Source organism: Betta splendens, chromosome 16, assembly GCF_900634795.4.
Source record: "Betta splendens chromosome 16, fBetSpl5.4, whole genome shotgun sequence".
Taxonomy (NCBI): Eukaryota; Metazoa; Chordata; class Actinopteri; order Anabantiformes; family Osphronemidae; genus Betta; species Betta splendens.
The window spans coordinates 8,415,644-8,432,241 of NC_040896.2; the positions used below are offsets into that span (position 1 = coordinate 8,415,644).

General features: G+C 38.4%; 2 protein-coding genes and 2 long non-coding RNA genes across 5 annotated transcripts; all 4 read left to right on the forward strand.

Moving 5' to 3' along the window:
- Positions 1-1,164: 1,164 nt before the first annotated feature.
- On the forward strand, positions 1,165-2,016 carry LOC129603164 (C-type lectin domain family 17, member A-like). The gene is made up of 2 exons (XM_055503219.1): positions 1,165-1,263; positions 1,610-2,016. The coding sequence occupies exons 1-2, from the start codon at positions 1,230-1,232 to the stop codon at positions 2,014-2,016; spliced, it is 441 nt and encodes a 146-aa protein (XP_055359194.1). The 5' UTR covers positions 1,165-1,229.
- Positions 2,017-2,330: 314 nt separating this feature from the next.
- Positions 2,331-3,666, forward strand: LOC114843254 (uncharacterized). The gene is made up of 3 exons (XR_005896824.2): positions 2,331-2,838; positions 2,917-3,008; positions 3,097-3,666. It is a non-coding gene; the product is annotated as an uncharacterized LOC114843254 (long non-coding RNA).
- A 5,242-nt stretch (positions 3,667-8,908) lies between these two features.
- LOC129603184 (macrophage mannose receptor 1-like) lies at positions 8,909-11,180 on the forward strand. Of its 2 annotated transcripts, none has more exons than XM_055503325.1 (5): positions 8,909-9,015; positions 9,474-9,878; positions 10,278-10,628; positions 10,702-10,790; positions 11,009-11,180. In XM_055503325.1, exons 1-5 carry the CDS (start codon positions 8,979-8,981, stop codon positions 11,123-11,125), a joined length of 999 nt encoding a protein of 332 aa, XP_055359300.1. In that variant the 5' UTR covers positions 8,909-8,978; the 3' UTR covers positions 11,126-11,180. The 2 variants fall into 2 exon arrangements, with proteins under 2 accessions (XP_055359300.1, XP_055359301.1); XM_055503326.1 differs by having other exon boundaries at positions 10,314-10,628.
- A 260-nt stretch (positions 11,181-11,440) lies between these two features.
- On the forward strand, positions 11,441-16,587 carry LOC129603205 (uncharacterized). The gene is made up of 4 exons (XR_008692916.1): positions 11,441-13,044; positions 15,396-15,533; positions 16,189-16,276; positions 16,373-16,587. It is a non-coding gene; the product is annotated as an uncharacterized LOC129603205 (long non-coding RNA).
- The last annotated feature ends 11 nt before the right edge of the window (positions 16,588-16,598 follow it).

The following is a 16,598-nucleotide window of genomic DNA, read 5'->3' on the forward strand; positions in this document are numbered from 1 at the left end:
TGTAGTCGATGCCCGCAACCAGTCTTGGATATAATTAGAACAGCAGTGGGGACAGAGCATCTCCTTGGTATATGCCTGACTTGATGTTGTAGTTGGCAACTAGGGTTGTTTTCTTTATATATACCACTCTATTCTCACCCTTCGCGGGTGGTCTCATCCACTTTCCAAGCTCGGGTCCTCTACCAGAGGCCAGGGAGCTTGAGGGTTCTGCACAGTATCCTTGCTGTTCCTAGGACTGCACTTTTCTGGACTGAGATTTCGGATGTTTATATATATATATATATATAATATTATAATATATATAGAGATATATATATATATATATGAGATATATAGAGATGATATATATAGATATATATATATGATATATAGATAGATAGATATATACTAGATATATATATATATCTATATATATATATATATATATATATATATATATATATATATATATTATACAGTCTCTATATATATATATATAATATTATGATATATTATATTATTATTATATTATATAATTGGCTGCTCCTGTACAGGTCACCACCATAGCCAGGCTTTGCATATGAAAATAGAGCCAAGGGCCCTATGTATTCAAAAATCCTCTTAAAAAGGAGAAGCCAGTATTTATGCAGCCTTTACAGCAAAGACTACAGAACAGTTTATATGCTGGAACATGTGAGTATAACCTTTGCATTTCCACAGAATTCCAACAACCACTGAAAATAAGGAGAAGAAATATAAGAAACTGCTATATGTTACCTTTTAAATTGTATTTTAGCCTGTATTTTTTTAAAGATTTTTAAATGTATCATATGTGTAAACATTTACCGTGTGATCAACAGCGCTGAACATATTCTATTTCAACGCACAGGTCTCAAATGAAACATTATATTGAACCATACTTTGACTGAAGTTGCTATAATCATAAACCCATTCTACCTGGAAACATCACATTTTCTGTGATACTAACACAGTAAATTTTAATCTGGATGCTCATGGATTGTGTGATCTTGGTATATTAGGCATCAACAAACTAAAGGTAGACTCGGGCTTGGTCAGCATCAACTCACCTACGCATAAGATTTCTAGGGGCCGAAAAAACCTTAACCTCATTAAAGCAACTATACAACATTATACCAGACATCTATCATGAGTAGTCATGTAGAACGCTTTTACGCTTGTAAAAATATTTTCATAATTATGCTTTTTCCTTTTTTGCAGTAAACTTCTAAATGGATTTCCTGCCTGTGACCGCCCTACTCCTTGGTAAGTAGGAGTGTATTTCATGCTATTTTAAATAATGTGCTGTTATGTGAGGTCTGCGTGTCTTCATTTCTGTATCATTGATTGATTCTTATTAGTACAGGCTAAGGAATCATAATAAGTCATACTAGAATTAGAACCAAAAATAATGCAAATCCATCATACACTTGCATGTCTCTCATGCATCATATAGTCATATTTTGCATTTTAATATGTAAAATATAGTTTTATGCAAAGGTATGGAAACATCTGCACAGAGAAAAGAATAAGCCATTTCTTTACAATATTTTACACTTTGTGTGTTTAAACGCTGATGACAAAACAAACACCCGTCGTTTTCAATCCCTAGCAGTGTGCTGCATTCCCCCCTCCAACCTCCTTCGTCAGTTCCACTATGTCAACCTGACGATGACCTGGTCCAATGCTCAACAATACTGCAGAGCGAACTACACTGACTTGGCCACATTCAACAGCATGAACGAAATAAGTAGCTTAAACAGACCTGCTCTGAGCACCTCAGTGGCCTGGATCGGACTGAACGACGACCCCAAAGGATGGATGGGGGTCATGGCTAGCGATGCCAACTCCTGGAGGTGGTCAGCAACTGGTGCCCCAAGCACAACTGGTTACCAGTCCTGGCTCATTGATGAACCTAATGATAAATACATAGAGTACTGTGTCACGATGAATAGTAATGGATTTTGGAACGATCTGTCCTGTAACACTTCTTCCAGCTTTATTTGTTTTACAGGTTAGAAGTTTGTATTTGTAAATTCAAAAGCATCACCAACCTTACAGTGAATGTAGGATTCAAAATTAAGTACATTCAGCTCATCAGTATGTTTGCATGTGTGCAGTCGTGGTTCTTCTTCTGATTTTTCTAGTTAATGACAAATACAGAAACCACCACCTGCTGGTGAGAAGCGTGTATGCAGGACCTCAGTGCTAAAGACACTGCAGTTACACCACCACTGAGTGGTATCAGGTTAAAATCAGAATGAAGCTGTAGCCAAGATGCTTTAGTGAGTCATGTTTAGTTTTAATGTAATCTTAAGAACCAAAAGAGTTCCTACAAAAGGTCATTGTTGTGTGTTTGGTGTCAGAAAAGATTTTGGAAAATTTCAGTTTCAAGACGTTCTTCATTTCTAAATCACCTTAAAAGCGGCTGTACTTCATTTAATTGAACTACTAAGCTTCTTTCAGTTCCTTAAATATTTGTTTGTTCTTCCTTTCCGTGCTTTGCAGAGACTAAGACTTATGTTTACGTCCCATACGCCCTCACATGGTCTGATGCCAGAAATTACTGCAGAGCAAACTTCACAGATTTGCCAACTACTGACAACTCTGTGGTCAATACAAAGGTCAAAAGTCAAATACCGTCAAACCTTGTTGTGTGGATCGGCCTGTACCGACTGGCTTGGAAGTGGTCCGACGGCAGCAGCAGCTCATTCAGAAACTGGCAGAGTGGAAAGCCAGACAACGAACCAACTGCCAACCAGTACTGCGTCGCTGAAAATAACCAGCACCAGTGGTACGACGACGACTGTCAGAATACGTATGCGTTCATCTGCCACGAAGGTGAGTTTTTATAGCAATGTAAACGGTTTAATTTCCTAATATATTCTGATTTGAATGTTTGCTTACTGGTCGGTGTAGATCAGACAGAATACACGGCTACTGTGAGGATAAAGATCCTGACCAGTGCTGACATGACAGACCCAGCTACTAACAGCCAGCTGCTTCAGAAGGTAGAATGGCTCCATCGACACTAACAGTTCACTGCGTGAATGTTTTTAACACTATATAAACTGTATGTCAATGTTTATTTCTCTTCAGTTGGGTGCAGAGCTACAAGGTCTTGGAGTGCCTTACATCACACTGAAATGGATAAGTCAGCCTAGAAAACAAGAAACGCTCCCAAACTCTCAGTGTACTAAATATTTTTAGTATCTTTCATCTTCAACCACAAACTCAGTCAGGATGCACAACTTTTATCCGTTAAAGTGGATCAACAGCTGAGGTAAAAAGGACAACTTGCTCATGAAGCTGCTTATGTTGCTGGTTTGTCTGACGTTGGCAGTGTCACATGTAAATGAATGTGCTCAGCCCAACACTCCTGTTTGTTGCTTGTTTTGTGAAAGTAGTTTTGAGATGGAGTACTGTGTCATAAGCTCATAATATCTGCAATACTGTATTATCATCCGGTCTGGTTTTGTTAGGGGTTCGGTCTCAACTAAATCGTATAAAACTTGCAACAAAACATCAATAACAAAAATGTTATATGTAAGGTTTGTGTAAATTCAAGGATTAAATGTCGAAAGTGGTGCTCAAACATTTAACTTTATAATTCCCACTAACACAAGGTCACCTTTGCCAGATGTCTCATTTGCATCCACACCTTTACCAGCGTGCGTGCGTGTGTAAGGGGGGGGGCATAATATTTTATTCTATTGGCTCAGAACATTGAGTAATATATTCTATAATATAATATCAGCTTTCTGTGTGGTCTCTCTCTATTATTGATTTTTTTTAAATAATGCATTCATTATTAATATATAAACTTCCACAGCAAATTTTGAGGAGTCAAGTGGTTCTAATTATGAAAGAGTTTGAAGTAATTCTTTCATAATTTCACAGGCTCAGACTATATAATATATACCTAAACCTGTGTGTGAACTGTCATCTATGTGCTGTGTATGCACATTAGTGGTTTGTTGTATTTTTTTGGTGTGGTTTGTACTATTCTTGACACATGAAAATAAACAAAAGGTGTGATTGATGTTTGCTTTCATTTTGTTTATATTAAAAGGTGAAGAAAATAAGTTTGTCTAAAAGCAAAAGGAGGTGGAAACGGCTATCTTTGGCTTTTAAAGATGGTTGCTGAGGGGTGGCGGCTTACGTAATGAGATTTTCATCCTGACTGGTGGACATGGATCATGCAGTTCTTTTGTTATTTACATGATCTCAGCGTGGTTCCTCATTTGCTCATGAAAATCACACAAAAGAAGCAGGAACATGTCAATTTTAACAGCCAGCATGCGATTGTTGGCACGTGTTCACTTTTACAGCCCAATAATAGCAAAGGGGCCAAACATGACACCTTTTCAAAACCCTAAGCAACTAAACACCTGATTGATGCTGCAGACAAATCAACCTTTTTAACATTCCTAATTTGCATATTTAAATACCATGTCACCGTCTTGTATCATTGTATCAGTGTATATATATACAGCAAGTGTTTAGAACCCGCTTCCAGCGATGATTCATTACTGAATCGCTGTGATAAAGAATCAGCCTAAAAACACACAGCAGCTGAAGCTAAACCCGTGAGTATACTTTTACCTGTTACTTTGACAATTGTAAGAAACTTCACTGCACTTAATAAATAGAAAGCCCCACCTGAGGCGATGTCGCTTCTAAACAGTAGGTCTAAATGTTTTACCACTGAGCGGTAACTGTAACCTGTCGGTTCAAACAGGATGTAAATTAATGAAAAATGTGGACTTTTATGTTAAACTCTTCATTTTACACATATGTTAAGTTATGTATTGTTAATGTTTCAAAAGTTGTGTTTAAAAAATAATACTTTTTTCAAATGATTGTTGTCCATTGGTTAACACAAAATGAATAACGTCCTCGCTTAAATGATAGTTTGTACATAGTGTATTTACATCAGATGATATTATATAGATTGGACAAGGACATTTTCAAGATGATGTCATGGTTTCTAGGTTTTATTCTTGAAACATCTACAACACCCTGAGGAGACTAAAGATGGAGATGCTTTTGATTCTTAGAATTACAAAAAAACTTGTACTTTGAAATATATTACCTACCTAGCAATAGAATGAAATCAATGCTTTGATAATTACTATTTTACTATTGTGTTTATCTCTACTTTCAGTAAGTTTACACATGGATTACAAACTGTTCATGGTGTTTTTCGGTTTTGGTAAGAGCTGAAACCTTAACCTGTGTGGTGAGGGGTTTCTGGCTATTTATTACTTGCCATTTATCACTTTTATTATATAGTTTTTTTTTTTTTTGTTTGAGAAAAAGAACAACAACCACAGTGTTTTAACTAGAATTGTTCTGTCTCTCATCAACCTCCAGGATTTGGCCACCTTTACTGCTCTCATGCTTATTTTTATGAGTATCATTTCATCAACCAGTCATTGAACTGGTCACAGGCTCAGCAGTACTGCAGAGTGCACTACACTGACCTGGCGACCATTGAGAGCTTGGAGGACGTGAACAGGCTCATCAGACCTAATGCCTCCACCTCACTGGCGTGGATTGGTCTGAATGATGATCCATTATCCTGGAAAGTAGCCATGGGCACTGATGTGAACTCCTGGAGATGGTCAGCAACTGGTAAACCCAGTGCAACTGGTTACAGCAACTGGCGACTTACCAACCCAAATAACGCTGGTGGAAATCAGTTCTGTGTCACGATGAACATGGATGGAACCTGGAACGATCAAAGTTGTGATTATATTGCAGCGTTTGTTTGTTACACAAGTAAGAAATATTTGTTATAATAATTTAGATAAGATAAATATAAAAGTCTGAACTGCACTTATTACTTGTTTCTGCTTTTACTGATACATGCTCACAGCAGTAAATACTGTGCAGCTTCTAATTGTAGCTTTTCTTTCTGTTGCAGTGAATTATTCCACAGGCCAGAGCACATATACTGTAAATGCTAATACTACAACATATATAAAGGCTCTGACGTACTGCAGGACATACCACACAGACCTGGCTATAGTCGAGAATGCTCAGCAAACCTCCGCCATTACATCACTAAAGTCACCCCTGGCTTTGTGGTTTGGCCTGTACCGAGTAGCATGGAAGTGGTCTGACAGGAGCAGCAGCTCCTTCAGAAACTGGCAGACAGGCTTCCCTAATAACGCAGACACCGTCAGCTTCTGCGCAGCTGAGACTCCAGATCACTTTTGGAAGGACCAGAACTGTAGCAACACATATCCGTTTTGGTGTCATAGAGGTAAGAAAATATTAAACCTCATTGTGTCTGTGCAATAATAAATCTGTTTCTAATTTGGGGTCATGTGTTTGTTGGACTGTTCAGCTCTGACTCTGTCCATGACCACGGTGAGAATGAAGATTCAGACTGATGCTGACCTTTCAGACCCAGCTACTACTGATCAGCTGCTACAACAGGTGAAGTGTCTTTGTGTGTTTATAAGAGACAGCCGTGTTTGTTTATTTATTTTTTCAAAATATCATTTATATATTTTTCAGATTGGTTTAGTGCTACAAAATGCATTAGCTGGTAACACCCAATTAGGATGGAAGATTCAGCCTCAAAAACTGGAGGACACATCTACTGGCAAAGTCTGCAATTAGCAAAGATTATTATTATTAAAAGTGTCACTAAAAAAAGTTTGATTATGAAACAAATCAACAAAGTTGTTTACATGTATTTTTTAATGAATGCTGGGTTAATTGTGTTTTTTGTTCATTCTGATAAAGTAGACGTTATAGTATATTGTACCTGTCAAACTACCTATTGCATTGATTAACATAGCTACTAACTAGTAGCATCAAACTACTACCTTCAGCTGTGCTGTGTGTTTGAGTAATGTTAAACACAAACACAGTCGGTAAACATTGTAAATACCGCCTTTCAATCAATCATTAATGTTTAATAATATTACTTAGTAGAATTATCTTACTCTTGGTTTAGCATGCTAACATTCTACAGTATGTTAAACAGTAACATAATAAAATGATATTTGTGCAAAATAAAGTCAGTGTACACCGACTTTACTGTACGTGTGACTGTAAGACAAAGATGAGGACAACATACTATACTATGACACTTTTTTTACAGTTTGACCCGATACAATACTTCAGTCATGTCACAGAGTTAGTAATGGTGATTCTTCAACTGCTCCACAATATGTATCAACAGCAGATAGAAGAAGCGGCTGATACAGTATAGACAATTTCTACCAGTGGTAGTAAATCCAGTAGTAGCACGGAGGCACTGATAGCAGCACAGCATCAGGCTCTAAGTACCAGATCAATAGAGGCTGGGATCTACCACACCAGGCAGGATGCATGATGCTACAGTATCAGGCAGGGCGTACATGGAACGCCATAACCAAGAGGCCGGCTTAGTGTACAAGAACATCTGGGCTGAGTACAGGCTGGAGGTCCCAAAGTCCGAATGGGACACTCCTCCAAAGGTGGCTGAGATCAGCGGATCAGTGCTTATGATCACAGCAGAGTCTGCAACCACAGAGAGCATGAATGACATAAACATGTTAAATGTCAAACTCCCAGAACTTTAACATGGGGAATGAGTCCAACTCTTGGAGGTGGTCAGCAACTAGTGACACAAGCACAAATTATCAAAGATAAAATTAACAAAGTCAAGTTATCAATTCTGGATTGAACCAAATGAAATGAACGCTGTGTGATAAGGACCTCTGGTGGAGGATGGAAGGATGTGCTGTGCAGAGTTTTGTCTGTGACAGTGGTAAGATTTGGATTTATGACTATTACTGACTGACTTAGTCTTTAAACAGTAATATTATGTTGGGTGACTCAGTGAAGTCTTTAAACATTTGAATAAAGACATCTACTTCAGACTGAGCTGTCAGTTAAATAGAGGGTAGGTTACTATACACAATGATGAATATTTTGTCACATTTTATATGTATTTGTGGCAGCATTAAACCAAAGTCATAAAACCTACGCGTTCGCCTCAAACGAGGACCTCTGCACAGTCATACTGCAGGGAACACTACACATTGTGATTAACAGCAGGCTAGAAAACACAAACGTCTATGTCCTATGTTTGTGTGTACTTTTTTGTGTACTTTTTCTTAACATCTTATAAAACTAAGGAGCAAACCAGATTAGGGCTACTTTAAACTTCACCATTATTTTTACTGTAAAACCCCACAGATGAAGAAGGTACAGGTCCACTTGTCACAATGCAAGAGAGGAGCTGATCCCCATTAGTGGGCCATTCAGGAGAGACTGCCTGAAAAGTGATGTTCCATCAACATCCCTGTGATGAACTGAAAGGAAAGAATTTTAATTTGACTGTGACCAAGCAACTTTGCTTGCTATAGTTTGCAAATTAATCAATGAAGCACAAAAAACAATTCTTAGGATCTGTATTAGAATTTACTGTTTATGACCCACACCTGTCCGAATTTACTGTTCACCTCTGTTAGAGGACATCTTTTATTAACACAACGCTTTGCATATGAAAATGTAGTCGTGAGTTTAAAAACTGAACTTGGCAAAAGTCTGCTTTTGCATGATTCACTGAAGTCACTTCAAGTCTCATCTTGTTACAGCTGGAACTCGTGAGTAAACTTTTAAAATATCTAAAAGCAAGTTATATGATACTACATTACTTTACTCCTAGTTTACTTTGGAACTAGAAAAAAAAAAGTTGAACATTTTATAAATTTAAACCTAAAAGAAACGTGACATTTATTTGATAATATGGTGAAAGTCATTTAATCAATTCAAACTGAAAAAGCAATAGTGTATAATGTGTATTAAGTATGTAATAGTGTGTAATAGTCTGTATTTTTGTTCATTTAAGCATTTTAAATTCCGCGTCCAAATTTAATGTTTTTTACTTTATATTTTGTAGGTTGATAAAACGAGAACTTTCACGTTATGGTATGGTAACAGTATGGTTGGTTTTGTTTGCAGTCAGATAAGCAATGATGCATTACATGATCATGATTGTTTTACTCTATGGTAAGTGCAAAACTGTTGTTTACACAATTTAATGAAATATTTGTGTGTTGTGATTTTCACATCCATCCATCTTCTATCGTTAATCCTGAACATGGGGTCGTGGGGGGGCTGGAGCCTATCCTAACTGGCTATGGGCAACGACAGGTTGCCAGTCCAACACATAAACAGACAACCATTAACACACACACACACACACACACACACACACACACACACACACACACACACACACACACACACACACACGGGGAACACAGGGAGAACATGCAAACTCCACACAGAAATGCACCCGGTCCACATTGGGAATCTTGCTGTGAGGCGACAGTGCTACCTACAGTACTGTACTGCACCACCACCTTTGATTTCAATTATTTGACTAAACAACACAATTATATTAGTAATATGCTAATGTCTCACTAAGTGCTAATCACAGTGCGTACTCTATCGTTGTCCTTCAGGGTGCAGCCTCAGCTCCTACTCTCAGGTCCTCCTGCATACGTACATGTACATCTACGTTAACATAAAAACGACCTGGGCTGGTGCTCAGCAGTACTGCAGAGCCAACTATGACGACCTGGCAACAATCACAAACTTAAAGGACATGAGCAGTCCTGCATTTGCCAATTCACCAGTGTGGATAGGACTACATGACGACCCAAATGCCTGGAAATATAACATGGGTAATGAGCCCAACTCCTGGAGGTGGTCAGCAACTGGTGAAACAAGCCCAACTGGTTATAAAAACTGGTTGCCTGGTGAACCCAACAATTATGGTGGACATGAAACCTGCGTGGTAATGAATCCTAATGGACAATGGAATGATGTGATCTGTGATCAATTAAATCCCTTTGTTTGTTACAATGGTAAGAAAAACATTTTTGGACATTTTAACTGTCATCTTGAACATTACAACACACCTGTTGTATCTAAACAACTAAAATGTGTGAAGGCAATGGTCGAATAATTGTAATTAGTTATTAATAATTAATTAGTAATTAATTATCAGCACAAAATAGAATTCTTCATCAACCCTGTTCATGTTCATAGTGCAGGTTTGATCAGGAAATCAGTGTTTTATTGGTGTTTAAGTTTTCAATAAATTATCACTTCTAGTGTTCAGTCAAAAGTAAAGTAATGTGTTATTGTGGCCATATTTATTCCCAGTAGTTAATTGAGCTTTATACTGTAATGATTTAGTCATTCTCCATTACTCTGTAGAAAAACGTTTAATAATTGTGATACATGAAATTATTCTGTTGCAGTGACAAACCAAAATCAAACAATTTATGTGTTCATAGCAAACAACTTCACATGGAGTTCTGCCAGAGCATATTGCAGACAATACTTCACAGACCTGACTACAATCGACTACAGTGATGTCAATGCTGCTGTAAACAACGTCTTTTCTGCAAAATCACAGACTCAACTAGTTTGGATTGGTTTGTACCGAGTGCCTTGGACCTGGTCTGACAACTCTCCTAGCACCTACAGAAGCTGGTATAGCTTTAGCCCAAACAACGTATTATACACAGAGTTCTGTGTGTACATGAGTTCTACATATCAATGGGATGATTTAAATTGTGGCAACGTTTTGGCCTTCGTCTGCGAACAAGGTAATGTTTAATGATATATCTTGTATTTTTTGGAGTTCACACTTTTTCACAGTATGAATATTGCTCTGTTCAGTTTCAATAAAGAAGACCATGATAAGGATCAAGATCAAAACAGATGCAGACATCACCAATTCAGCCATTAATGCCCAAATTCTCCAGCAGGTAGTTAAAGTTGTTTTTACAGTGTATTTTACTTTTTCATCTTTTTTTGAAGATATTGTTACAGAGAACTACTAAAGTACACATAACTGCAGAAACACACCTATGAAGGTCCTCATTCATGCAGGTTTAATAATAACAAGGATTTAAATAATGTGCATCTTGTTTCTTTGGAAGACGTATAATGAAATGGTCATAACATTGTCATAATTTTTGCACAGCTAGGTGCAAAGCGGAGCATTCAGGGATGGACTGGCTATCATCTGCATTGGAACATTAAACCCCAGAAAGTGAAAGAAACAAATGGGGGAACCTCATTTGACTGCAATTTTTTATAATAAGCACAACAGCTGCATTTTATGTATAACTCTTTTATTTAGTTTATATATTTATATATATATATATATATATATATATAGATATATATATCTATATATATATATATATATATATATATATATATATAATTATGTATTTTATCCACAACTGTGTTGTATCATTAATCTATATATATATATATATAATATATATATATATATATATATATATATATATATCTATATATCTATATATATATATATATATATATATATATATATATATATATATATATATATATAGTGTAAATCGTTTCATTAATAGTATAAATTTGTTTCAAAGTGACGTATACTTCTCCTGATGTAAAAGAAAGAAAACCTAAATATCAAATGACAGAATTGTTGAACTTTTGTTCACATTTCAAAAAACAAAACATTACTTTTTCACCTTAAACTGATTTTTTTTTACTTTGCATGCTTGGAGTATGAAGAGTGTGCAAATGTGCTTTGCTGGGGTATTTGTTCAGGGATTTATAGAACAAGTGGGAAAGACCTGAGGGAGTAAATGGAATCATGATGAGAAACTTTAAACACTGAGCTTGATCAAGAGTTGATGAGTATAACATTGATTATATTTATTTACATAAAATTAGTTTGCCACATTCAACACAGATATTCAGTTGGATGTCACTTTTTGTAATTGGTACTTTACTGTACAGTATACTATACTTCAAAAATGTAAAAACTATAAAGTAACATACACCAAATCAGGGATTGAACAAGATAAGAATAGAGACAAGTGAAGTTAAAGGCTTTTGAACTTATGTTTCATTATTTTCACTTTTGTCACGATGCTAGACGAACTGTGCAAACAAACATGAGCAGCTTGTTGAACCAATGAGCAGCGCGGCTGATGTGATTGACAGAGAGATGAGCCAACCAGCGACCTGTGGCAGACCTGTAAAACGAAGCGTTACTAAAGTGTGTAGTAAAAGTCTATGCAAAATCTTACTATGTCACACAGGCAGTTTCACAAATGCTGCACCTTTCAGGATCAACTGTAACTCGAGATTTTAAGCTGAGTTTTGAGTATTTAAATTATTCTGAAGACTTAAGGTGAAGCCAAGGTTGACTGGTGAAAAGGTGATGGTGTTTTACTTAACATCCAGCTCATGGAAGCGGGTAAATACTGTACCTGTTTGACTTTTCATTTATTTATTTTTTCCCATTTTCGCTCTCACCTCCTTATCCTACATCATTATGAGGATGAAATGTGTGTGGCATTTAGTGATCAGTGAGCTAACATGCAATTCTCAATAATTGATTTTTTTCCCATTTATACTTCAAAATCATAAATCATAATCAGAATTTGCTGGTCCTGAAATGGTCACCACCATAGACAGACTTTGAACATGAAAACAAGGGCCCTATATAGTCAAAAAGGAGACGGCAGTATTTATGGAGGCTTCACAGCAAAGACTACAGAACTGAGTAGTAGAACTGAAGTGTACACCCTGGATCCTGTGAGTAAAACCTCTGCATTTCCACAGAATTTGAACAGACACTGTAAACAAGGCGCATAATTAAATACACTGTCATGGGAAAAACTGTGAGAAACTGCTTTGAGTTACCTTTAATTTGTGTTTTATCCTGTATTCAGTGGTTTTAAAATGTATTATATGCTTAAACATCTACTGTTTGTGTGATCAACAGCACTGAACAAAATTCATTTCAATACACAATACACACAATGAGGGCCCGAGTGAAACACCATATTTGACATCTGAACTCACTATAATCACAACAACTACTACATATTTTGCAAAATCTGAGGTACATGGATGGCACGGGTGTGACTAATCATGTAGGAACTAACTTTTTCTTCTTCTTAGCAAACTCACAAATGGATCATCACCTGCCTGTGACCGTCCTACTCTTTGGTAAGATCTATTATTAGATATTACATTATCTAGTTCAGTATAATGTTGTCCTGTGTTTCATGATCCAAAATAATTACTTGTCATTTTCTAGTCAAATACCTGCAATATTCATGTTATAGACTTGCACTTTGGTCTCAATTCTGTAACACACTTATTGCAAAACACTACACACGCTGTTTTACATTAGACACTTTGTTCAAATCCAAAATCATCTGTTATCATTGGGAAAACACTCTGTTCATAAAGCAATGCTCATCTGGCAATTGTAGTCACTCACATACACACCTGAAAGCGCTTGCACAAAAAACAAAACACCAAACAGTCTAAGCCTCAGCGCTACAAATAGGCCCCAGGTCAGACATGTGGAGAACTATGCAAACATGGAGGCAAAGCAAGTCAGAGTAAGAGGAGAACAGCAAGAAAGACGTGGAAGAGGTTATAGGCGAGGACCAGTGTGGAGACGTGTATCAGATGACATCAGGGCTACTCTGTTGGACCATGTGATAAATCATGGCCTGTCCATGGGGGAGACTGGGAAAAGAGTCCACCCTTATCTCCGTCGGTACTCAGTAGCATCGGTAAGAAGGACATTCCGACTAGAGAACAGGTATATCTTCGAATTTATACAAATACCTACTGTATGTGTCACGTAATTCAGTATCAATACAGTATTAAAATGCAATCTGACATGAGTTGCAACAACGCATAATTGCAGATGGAACTGCATTCAGCAATATCAACAGGGTCAGCATTTCCACACTAAGTCGCATCTTACAGAATAAAGCAGGTGTACAGGGTTCCATTTGAGAGTAAGAGTGCAGAATCAAGTAAATGTCCCTGGCCGAAGTTTTCAGCACGGCGGTGGAAATATAGTAATGGCAACCATACACCCACATGACTGTCCTGCAAGCAATAGAAAAGTGGCACGCGGAGACACTGAGGTGGGATCGATCCAAGGGTGGATTCGGCAAACAAGGCAACATTTTCCCCAATGCCTAGACTGCGAGGACATCACCTGTGATGTGGCTGAGGTATTATGGCCCACATAGAAGACGGGGTCCCCAAGCACACCCCCCATCACATATACACCTTGTTTCTTCTGTATGTTTTGTTGCTAAATTTCTGTAAGAACGTTTTTTTGTGAAAACTATTGTTTGATTACTGCAGAAATGTTACTTTTGAGTTTTAGAGCAAATTACAATTACAGTTTTTGCCTATTGCTTGCACACTAGAAGCGAGACCAAAACCTCAATACTTAAACTTCTTGTAACACAGTGTAAAACACTGTTAACCACAGCTTAAACACATTTTCAACTTTGCACTTTTGTTTCATTTTTGTAAAACGCTTATTGCAAAATACTACACACGTAAAAAGGAAAACACAAAGACTGGAGTGTTTTATTTACAGTAAAGCCCATCAGTGTGTTGCTGATGATGTGAAAGGGTAATTCAAGGTTTTGTTGCAAAACAACAATGTAACAATGTAACAATGTAAATTGTTAATCTATAAATGTAAAAAGTGCTGATGTCTGATTGGTTTGTGTAAAGTTTTGATATAATTAGCCAAATTTTGCAAAAAAGTGTGTAAGCAAAAGGCAAAACCTGTAAATATTGCGCAGTCAACTGTAAGCTGTGTCAAAGTTTTCTTTGAACGCTTTCATGCAGCTGTCAAATAAAACATGAATGCATGTATGCATGCAAAAGAAAATTGGATATTTTATTAGCCAAAATGTTTAAAAACATCACTATTGATGGCCTGTGTCCAGAGAAAACAGGAAAAAGCGGCAGTATTACTATTTGTGGCTGAAAATGATCAAGTCCTACATCTTACCGGAGATGTGGTGAAATACCACTACTCTTATCATTTTATCACTTACCCGGTTTGGCGGGGAGGCGAGCCCCACATTTGTCCACGTGTCCACGTTTGCAAGCTTCGCGAAAGCCCTTAAGCATATTCGAATTCCAAGATATTCCAAGAAGTTGCTCCAGGACGGGAGGCGGCTCAAAGGCTCGTAAATATTAGACAGGTAGGGCGAAGCACAGCTAAGTACTCCACAGAATCTGTCGACGCACCGGGAGGGCGCTTCAGCAGTAGTCCTGAATGTTATGTAGCCCCGAGCGAGGAGCACAAAGCCACGACCCACGCTTGCTTCTGCCCTGAGGCTCCCACTAACCCCAGAGGAACTGATGCAGTTGGGCCTCAAAGAGGAGACAACGACGGAACCTGGCTCTGCCTGTACTGCGGCCAAATTGGCCACTTTGTCACAAGCTGTCTGGCAAAAGGGGGGGCTCACTATTAGTTCGTTGAACCAGAACATTTTGAATAATGCCTTCCCACTGTCACCTTGCAGATCAGCTCCAACGCTGTGCAACAAGCTGTGCTCATTGATTCGGGGGTAGACGCCAGATGGCGGAGAGGCTGAGGGTTGCCATCTTGCCTCGCTAAGGGAGACGGAGTTCCACCTATTGGGACCTGTGAGACGTATTCAGTAAGCAGAGGGCCTCTTCATTGCCACCTTACTGTAGTCACAATTGTGCTATTAATCTGAGACCAGGTGCAGTTCCTCCCAAGGGACGGCTATATCAGCTCTCGCCCAAGGAGAGAAGGGCAATGAAGAAGTACTTGGAGAGTGCTCTGGCTGCCCAGGTCTGGCTGACCTTCGTCCTCTCCAGCAGGTGCCGGCTTCTTTTTTGTAGGCAATAGTAGGGGTCTCTACGTCCATGTATCGACTACAAGGGGCTAAATGACTCCTATCCACTCCCTTTGTTGTCTTCGGCCTTTTATTTTATCAAGCTGGATCTTCCTAATGCGTACCACCTAGTGCAGGTCAGAGAAGGGAATGAGTGGAAGACCGCCTTCAACACTCCCAATGGCCACTTTGAATACTTGGTCATGCCATTCGAGTAACGAATGCTTCGGCTGTCTTCCAGGCCTTGGTTAATGATGTTCTTAGAAACATGATCGATGACTTTGTTTTCGTTTACTTAGACAACATTCTGTTTTTTCCTTGTTCGGAGGAGGAGCATCGCTCGCACGTGTGGCAGGTTCTGAATTGTCTGCTCAAGCATAAAATGTTCGCCAAGGCTGAGAATTGTAAATTCCATGTCTCCACTGTGTCTTTCTTGGGCTTCGTCATTTCCTAGAGGCAGATCCACATGAACTCAGCTACGACCAAGGCGGTGGAGAACTGGCCCACGCCACAGAGCTCATGCGATGTGCAGCAATTTTTGGGTTTGCCAACTTTAATCAAAGGTTTTTCCGCCGGTTCAGTTCTATCACCTCAACATGCTCTCACTTCTTCTAAGTTTATTTTTTGCTGGTCTGCAGAGGCCAACGCAGCCTTTAGACAGCTCAAGTGGAGCTTCACCTCCGCACCCATCTTGCACTTTCGTGGCAGTTCGTGGTGGAGGTGGACACTTCTCAGTTTGGGGTGGGTGATATCCCAGCAGGACCCAAAGGATGGCAAACTGCATCCCTTTGCATGCATGTGCTGTAAGTGTATCCTCCGCTGAGAGTAACTATAATAGGACACCAAACCGGATGCCCTGTCCAT

Coding starts and splice junctions, on each gene's coding strand:
- LOC129603164 (XM_055503219.1), top strand. CDS start 1,230: ATGGATTTCCTGCCTGTGACCGCCCTACTCCTTG. Junction 1,264..1,609: donor TGTGACCGCCCTACTCCTTG/GTAAGTAGGAGT, acceptor TTCAATCCCTAG/CAGTGTGCTGCATTCCCCCC.
- LOC129603184 (XM_055503325.1), top strand. CDS start 8,979: ATGATGCATTACATGATCATGATTGTTTTACTCTATG. Junction 10,629..10,701: donor GGCCTTCGTCTGCGAACAAG/GTAATGTTTAAT, acceptor TGCTCTGTTCAG/TTTCAATAAAGAAGACCATG. Junction 10,791..11,008: donor ATGCCCAAATTCTCCAGCAG/GTAGTTAAAGTT, acceptor ATTTTTGCACAG/CTAGGTGCAAAGCGGAGCAT.